Source organism: Castanea sativa, chromosome 11 (genome assembly GCF_040712315.1).
Source record: "Castanea sativa cultivar Marrone di Chiusa Pesio chromosome 11, ASM4071231v1".
Classification (NCBI taxonomy): domain Eukaryota; kingdom Viridiplantae; phylum Streptophyta; class Magnoliopsida; order Fagales; family Fagaceae; genus Castanea; species Castanea sativa.
The window spans coordinates 9,876,153-9,883,880 of NC_134023.1; the positions used below are offsets into that span (position 1 = coordinate 9,876,153).

Here is a 7,728-nt window from a genome sequence, read left to right on the forward strand (position 1 = left end):
CATTTCACAATTGTAATCAATTTGTATTCTTAGAAAGAAAAAAAAAAAAGCAAAAAGAAAGGCATCTGGAGGCTAGGGATTTATTTGGTCTTGGTAAAAGTTTGTGTTTTTTTTGGGTGTACACTTAAGAAACTAACTAAATATTGGAATTGTAAATGGCTAAATATAGTTATTGTTAGATTTTAAAGGAAAAAAACATAAAAGCTAACACTAGACTAACCTTTGTAACATTTTCCTAAGGAAAGTCATAAGTTTTCATTATCCAAAAACAAAGTAAAACAACAATAAAAAATGAGCATGAACTCTGAACATGATGAACATCCATAGCTAATAGAACTCTAAAACTAGGGACCATCTTGTATCCCATAGTTTAGAAAACTCTAGTTTTTGGCAAGGTAATGCAAGTAGGTGGACTGCTCGGTTATCTTCGCTTTTAATATGATATGATTTAAACTAAGTTAAGAGTAATCATGCCTAAGTCAAGACCAATCCTCTTCCATTGACAACGTGAATGCTCTGTAAAAATGTTTGGAGGGGCCAATCATGACATTTTATAGGGGCCTAATTTATTTTTATACAATACTATAAGAGGGTATCAAAATTTTTAGGGGGGTGTCATTGCTACCCAAGGCTATATGTGCCTCCGCCCTACCTGTAACAACCTACTACTTATGATTTGTTGTGAAAATGTAGTGAATATAACATTTTTTTGTAAAAATGTTAAGACATCTTTTTGTTGTCATAATATTTTCAAAACTGCTAAGCTATCAATTCTTTATAAGTCAAAATAAAATATAAACAAATTATAAAGGTATTACAAAAATGTTGTGTCATCCTGTTGTGTTTTTAGAAATTTTTTGTTGGTTTAGTTAGGTTTGTTGAGCCAAAATTCACTATTTCACATCTAATTTTCTTGGGTTGACTTTTTGTATTTTTTCCTTTGCGCACCATTTTAAGTAAACAGTAAAAACACATAGTTTTACACACAAAAACAAAAACAAAAACTTATGATAAAAACACTTTTCATCCTTTATGTTTGGGGCAGTTTACAATTTCACCTTAAACTTTAAAATCAAGCAAATTTTCTCTTAATATTTTGAAAAAGAACAAATATGTTATATTGTTATTCTCTCAGTTAAACCCTAATGAAAACTTATGATTTTTAAAATATTTTATTTTTTTGGTGTAATCTCTAAAATATTCCCACTAAATTTTAACATCTCAAAAAAATTTCTTCATGTATTTTGAGTTTTAGATAGTAGTAATTCTTGGAAAGTTGAAATAATGATATAAGGTGTTTTATTTGTTATCTACAGAACATTGATTTTTTAGGTTTAAATTTTCAAAACTTATAATTTATCTAATGGAAATTTTGGTGACACATGCATTTTGTTATCTTTTATTTATTTATTTATTTTTATTTTCTTAGCAAGACTCAATTGTTTATTGTTAGAAGATGATGATATTCATTATTATTCTTAGAAGTTTTTAGTGGGTGGATATATTGCCTTTAGCAAATAGGTACTAAAAAAATATTATAATATATATATATATATATATATATATATTTATTTATTTATATGTTAAATAGTTACCCTAACTTTGTGGTTAATCAAAATTCTTATACGAATTAAATTAACTTTTTATGGCATAATTATCAAAATTCTTAAAATTAATGTCTCATTTGATTAATGTAAATCTCTATATACTTTAAAAATCAAATAGTTTATATCTTTGTTTTGTGATACAAATAAAATATAGAATTAACCTTAATCACTACTCTTTTTCCAAGCACGTGCAAACATTAAAGTGAATTGTGATCTCTGTACCTCTTTAAATTAAATTAACCTACAGCTTGTGTCCCTCAACATAATTTTCATAGATGAATTCCTCCATAGCGTCCCCATATGGCTCCGAGTATGCAATCGCCATGCAAAAACTATCTAGGCACTCACAAGCCCCATTATTACTACATGATTCTAAATTTATCCAGAGTCAACTCATTGATAATGTATCAAATATGTGTAATGTATTTCATATAGCTAACATAGAGAAACTACTATGTCTATGTGTAATAAGTTTAAGGATGAAAATTTTCATTTTCATTCATTGCGTTCCATTTTATGCTTCACAAAATATGATATGTCTAGTGTCTTCTCTTTTTCTTTTTCATCTCAATTAACGGAAGCAATTCCATTGATATTAACGGCTCAACATGCAATGTTATCCTATGCCCACCTCCACGGCAAAACTGAGAGAGGAACCATCTGAATTATTTTTGGTTTATATATGCTAAAAAATAAAGGGGTTACAGTAGAATGACCCTCTATATATATATATATATATATATATATACATATATATATATATATATGTATTTTTTTTTAAATTAAAAATAATGTCCACATTATATATATATATATATATATATATGTATGTATTTTTTTTAAAATTAAAAATAATGTCCACATTTTATACATGGAATTATTTTTATTTTTTTTAAAGTAAAAAAAAAGTAAGGGTAAGAGTATCACTATTAGTTCATTACCCGTTTACCTATTCTGATTCAAATGAGGAGGAAACTCAATATACCTTTTCCAAATCGGGAACTAGAAATAGAAATAGAAAAGGCATTTAATTGTCATTTTCTTTTATGTTATTACCTTTTCCCTTTTCATTTCATATCACGTTAACATGGTGTTTGATGATTATAGCCTACGCTAGCTGCTTACCAAGTCCAAGATACCATTCTTCTAAAAAAAAAAGTCCAAGATACCATGACTTAGTACCGCCCCCCGAAGGCTTTATTTTTTCTCTTTTATTATCTTCTTTTTTTAAGTTCTGCTTTTTGGATGAGTAAGGTATAACACTATGGATTCAGCCAGAATACAAAGTATAGAGAGCTAAAGATTACCAATCAAACAAACACAACACAAGGTGCTTTACCAACCTTCACTTCTCAGTTACCTAGAACAGACATGTGGGGCTTTATAATTTCCACTGATTCTGGTCATTCATTGGCTCGTGTAAAATGGTTCTACAAAAAGAAAAGGATAGGTAAAGAGATACAGTCCTCAAAGGCTCAAACCCCACATCTCACACAATAATGTTTGGTAAAGAAATATGATCTTAAAACCCCAAATATCTATGTTGCCTGCGGATAAGTTTGTGTTTGAGCAAAGCATTTACCAATTGAAGAAATTAATTGTGGTCACTATTTCATGGCTTCAAACCAAAACCTTCACAGCATTATTTTCCTGCTAATATTCTCATGCTTGCTTACTTTCTTTGCTGAAGCAAGGGATACTCTCAAAGCAGGCGACTCTCTCAATTCCTTAAGCTACCTAGTTTCTTCAAAAGGAGCATTTACTTTGGGGTTCTTCCACCCCTGCATCAATACCAACAACAGCTACTTAGGAATATGGTTCACCAATGATCAGAAAAAAAGAGTTTGGGTTGGCAACAGAAACGCATCTGTTGTCAACATTTCTGCTGTTCTTACTTTGGAGACCACAGGGAGCCTCAAAATTATGACGCAAGGTGGAGATGCAGTAACTCTTTCTCCTGCTCAAGTCACCAACGACAGTAGTACTATCAGTGCTACCCTATTGAATTCCGGGAACTTTGTTCTGCAAGAGTTGTACTCGAATGGAACGCTGAAAAGGCTTTTGTGGCAAAGTTTTGATAAGCCTACAGACGCTCTCCTACCTGGGATGAAATTAGGTGTCAACCACAAGAATAGAAGCACTTGGTCACTTACCTCATGGTTAGACAATGTTATCCCAGCTCCGGGGCCTTTTAGTCTTGAATGGGATCACAAGGGACACCAAATGATCATTCGGCGACACGGGGTGGAGTTTTGGACTAGTGGGGTCTTAAAAGGTTACACTTTTGAGTTTATAACAGATGAATCCAAGAGCAATTATAATTTCAGTGTTGTTTCAAATGAGGATGAAGAGTACTTGTCTTATACTAATATAAAGCAAGGTGAACAATCAGCATGGTTTCTAAGTTTTGGGGGGAAACTACTTAGCTTTGATGGATCCTATGTTGCAGAAACTGAAAACTGTAACGGATACAATACTGATGGAGGCTGCAAGAGATGGCTGCCAAGGTGTCGGCATCATGATGATATGTTTGATAAAAGATCTGGTTACTTCAAACATGAGCCAGACCATACTTCCTCGGATACTAACACGAGTCATACCCTGAATGATTGCAAGGTTGCTTGCTGGAACCAGTGTGGCTGCGATGCCTATACTTCTCTATATGATAATCAGACTGGATGCAAATTTTGGTTCAACAAAGGAGAGTTCTTTCAAGACCTCTCTGGTGTTATGCAACCTATTTATGTTCTAATACCAAAGCCTTCCCAAAATTGTAAGTTTCTCAAGCTAATATTTACTATGGTGAAATTTTCACTTTCATTTCATTTACCAAGAAGCATAATTATAATAGATCCAACACATAAATAAATAAATAACACTTAGCAAATGAGCCCTTAAGGTGCAAGAAGTTGACACAATATAATTTTATAATTTTCCTACCTTTGTTAACGAATCAACTTACCTACTTTTTCATCTGAGCGACTTGGGTTTCTAGTTTTTTGAACTATGGCTCTAGCTAGCTACCACGAACCAGCCTTACCTACCCTTTTAATTTGGGGATAGGTTTCTGCCCACCAGTGTAGTTTATACAGCCATTCCATCAAAACATATATTTTTAAATTAACAATAATTAATTATCTTCAGAACGGTATCTCTCTTTTTCCCCCTTCCATAATGCACAGCTCTTAACTCTTAAATTAGCAATGATGAAGTTATTAAAGAAATGAATCATGCAAAAAAGTTCACTGACCTCCCTCTTATTTGTTGACTGCTGAAATGGATATTGTAATTTTGATCCAAAGCAATAGCAAATTATTCACATGCCAATCACTAAGAGGTTAGTTACTGAATGCAGATACAAAGAAATCAACATGGATTGGTTTTGTCATAGGAGGAACTACTGCTCTTCTTGTAATTTTCTTATGCATCTTGTACTATCTGTCAAGAAGGAGAAATGTAATACTTGAAGGTAGATGCTTCACATTTGGTATGCACTTGTTAGAGTAACTTTCCGATTAGGATCTCTAATGCTCTGCATCTGAACAGGGGAGAATGAAGAAACGATTGATGATGGATTGCGTGAGTTAGTAAACTCTGATAGATTCACCAGTGCCCATGGGTCTCAAAATGATACGAAGCAGGGGCATGATTTAAGAGTTTTCAACTATAATTTCATCATGGCTGCCACAAATTGCTTCTCATTGGAAAACAAGCTTGGAGAGGGGGGCTTTGGACTTGTTTATAAAGTTAGCTTTACATTACTCTTTGAACAAATATGTTTTGATTGAATTGTGTTCAACAATGTGATAACTTATTGAGTATTGCAACAGGGAAAAATTCCAAAAGGGCAAGAAATAGCTGTAAAGAGACTTTCAAGAAATTCAGGACAAGGAATTTCAGAGTTCAAAAACGAGTTGATCCTCATATCTGAACTCCAACACATGAATCTTGTTCGGCTTCTGGGTTGCTGCATTCATGGAGAAGAAAGAATGTTAATCTATGAATACATGCCAAACAAAAGCTTGGACCGCTTTCTCTTTGGTTAGGAAAACATTCACTTTATATTAACATTTGAATTCTTTTCTTCCACCAATTAATTTGTTTTTGAATAAGATTTTGCTCAAAGTAAATTACTAATCCTGTTGGACAACTATTACCCTATAGATTCAACCAAGAGCAAGATGTTAGATTGGCCAAAACGTTTCAGCATTATTGAAGGAATTGCTCAAGGATTGCTCTACCTCCACAAGTATTCAAGATTGAGAGTAATCCATAGAGATTTAAAAGCTAGTAATATACTCCTTGATGAAAATATGAACCCCAAAATCTCTGATTTTGGTATGGCAAGAATTTTTCAACAAAATGAATTAGAAGCAAATACCAAAAGGGTTGTGGGGACATAGTAAGTAAATTTAATTCATATATTCTTATACTTGTTTTACTTTGGATGCTAAACATTATTGCTCCCACATGATTAATGGAGTCGAATATAGTTTTAAAAGTTGTTTAATGATTTAATGCAGTGGATACATGTCCCCTGAGTATGCCATGGAGGGAATTTTCTCTGTAAAATCTGATGTCTATAGTTTTGGAGTTCTAATGCTTGAAATCGTGAGTGGTAGAAAAAACAACAGCTTCTCCCACACTGAGCACTCAGTCAATCTAGTTGGATATGTATGTCAAAAAAAAACATTCAGCTTGGATGGTTTTGTGACATTTAATATATGTATCTAACATTGTATAATCTTTCTCCAGGCATGGGAATTATGGAAAGAAGGTGCCACATTAAACCTAATGGATCCCGCACTTACTGATTCATGTTTCGAGGATCAGATGCTTCAATGCATTCATATTGGTCTCCTATGTGTAGAAGATAGTGCAATTGATCGACCAACAATGTCAGATGTCATATCTATGTTGACAAATGAAAGTTTGGCACTACCTTCGCCTAAAAAACCTGCATTTTCTTTTGCAAGAAAAGCAATTGAAGCACATCTATCTGACAAAGAATCAGAAACTCAGTCGATATATGGGTTGTCCATTTCCAATATTGTTGCACGATGAAGGTCTTGTGCTATCATCATTACATACTCTCATTGTATATACTGATTTTAATTAATTTAAATAAATACTGCGTATGAACTAAATGTTTTCTCTTAAATATTTACTATTATACATACTCAAATCCCTATATGTAATTACTGAAAATTTTGTTTTATAACAGATTCTCTTAATGACAAATGAAAGGAATTTTTCAAATGTAATTTTGGAAGCAGACTCAAAGCTTTGTATAGATTTTCTGTACTTCTCATTCCTCAACGCTCTGTTGAGAGATTGGAAGATGCTAATATATTAGCTAGAGAGTTTTCTGGGTGTAAATATAATTGGGTTCATATATCTTGAAATGGGATTTGCTCATGCTTTGGAAAAATGGGCTTTAAATGTAATTTTTGTTGGTTACTTAAGTCACTTGACTATTTCCCTCATGTTTTGTTAAGGCCTTATAGGAAAAATGCTTGTATTTTAGTTTGAGTAGTGCTAGAAGTATTACAAATTTTACTATATTGAGTTTACAAATTAATGTGTAACCAATTGCAAAAAGGCAATGTAAATATTCATTTATAAGGTAATTGAAATCTACCAATCACATTCATTATTGCGTTAGTTTATAAGGTGTATATAGTAACATTAGCATTTTCATTTTCATTCCATTTGTTTGAATGTTAAAGGAAATAAGTCATTTTAAAAAAAAAAACATATTGTGAAAAGCTATCTCATTTACTATATGTCCTTATACACATGCACCGTTTCTTCCACTTTAATTAAATATCTTTTAATAGTCTTCAACATGTAATTGGATTAAGTCTAATAAGTTATCACCGCACACCCTTAATTCGATTATTACTTCTCAAGTATAAGTGTTTGTGAGGTGTTTGGGACAAAGGACAAGGTTCAAGTCTTCAAGAGAGAGCTTCACACACATATACACTTAAATTAGGCTAGAGTAGAATTTATGTCTTATATCAACAAAAAAAAGTCTAATACGTTTAATCACAAAAAACTTTTACAATTTTTTTTACAACTACTAATATGACATATTTTAATTAATGTATAGTAAAAG

General features: G+C 32.2%; 1 protein-coding gene across 3 annotated transcripts; it reads left to right on the forward strand.

The window, feature by feature from the left end:
- Positions 1-3,049: 3,049 nt before the first annotated feature.
- On the forward strand, positions 3,050-7,307 carry LOC142614631 (G-type lectin S-receptor-like serine/threonine-protein kinase At1g67520). 3 transcript variants are annotated; one of them, XM_075787186.1, is made up of 8 exons: positions 3,050-4,380; positions 4,963-5,076; positions 5,154-5,353; positions 5,438-5,648; positions 5,772-6,009; positions 6,131-6,281; positions 6,363-6,673; positions 6,832-7,307. In XM_075787186.1, exons 1-7 carry the CDS (start codon positions 3,222-3,224, stop codon positions 6,669-6,671), a joined length of 2,382 nt encoding a protein of 793 aa, XP_075643301.1. In that variant the 5' UTR covers positions 3,050-3,221; the 3' UTR covers positions 6,672-6,673; positions 6,832-7,307. The 3 variants fall into 3 exon arrangements, with proteins under 3 accessions (XP_075643301.1, XP_075643304.1, XP_075643302.1); XM_075787189.1 differs by lacking the exon at positions 4,963-5,076; XM_075787187.1 differs by lacking the exon at positions 6,832-7,307 and having other exon boundaries at positions 6,363-6,768.
- Positions 7,308-7,728: the final 421 nt, after the last annotated feature.

Coding starts and splice junctions, on each gene's coding strand:
- LOC142614631 (XM_075787186.1), top strand. CDS start 3,222: ATGGCTTCAAACCAAAACCTTCACAGCATTATTTTCCTGCTAATATTC. Junction 4,381..4,962: donor ACCAAAGCCTTCCCAAAATT/GTAAGTTTCTCA, acceptor TACTGAATGCAG/ATACAAAGAAATCAACATGG. Junction 6,010..6,130: donor AAAAGGGTTGTGGGGACATA/GTAAGTAAATTT, acceptor GATTTAATGCAG/TGGATACATGTCCCCTGAGT.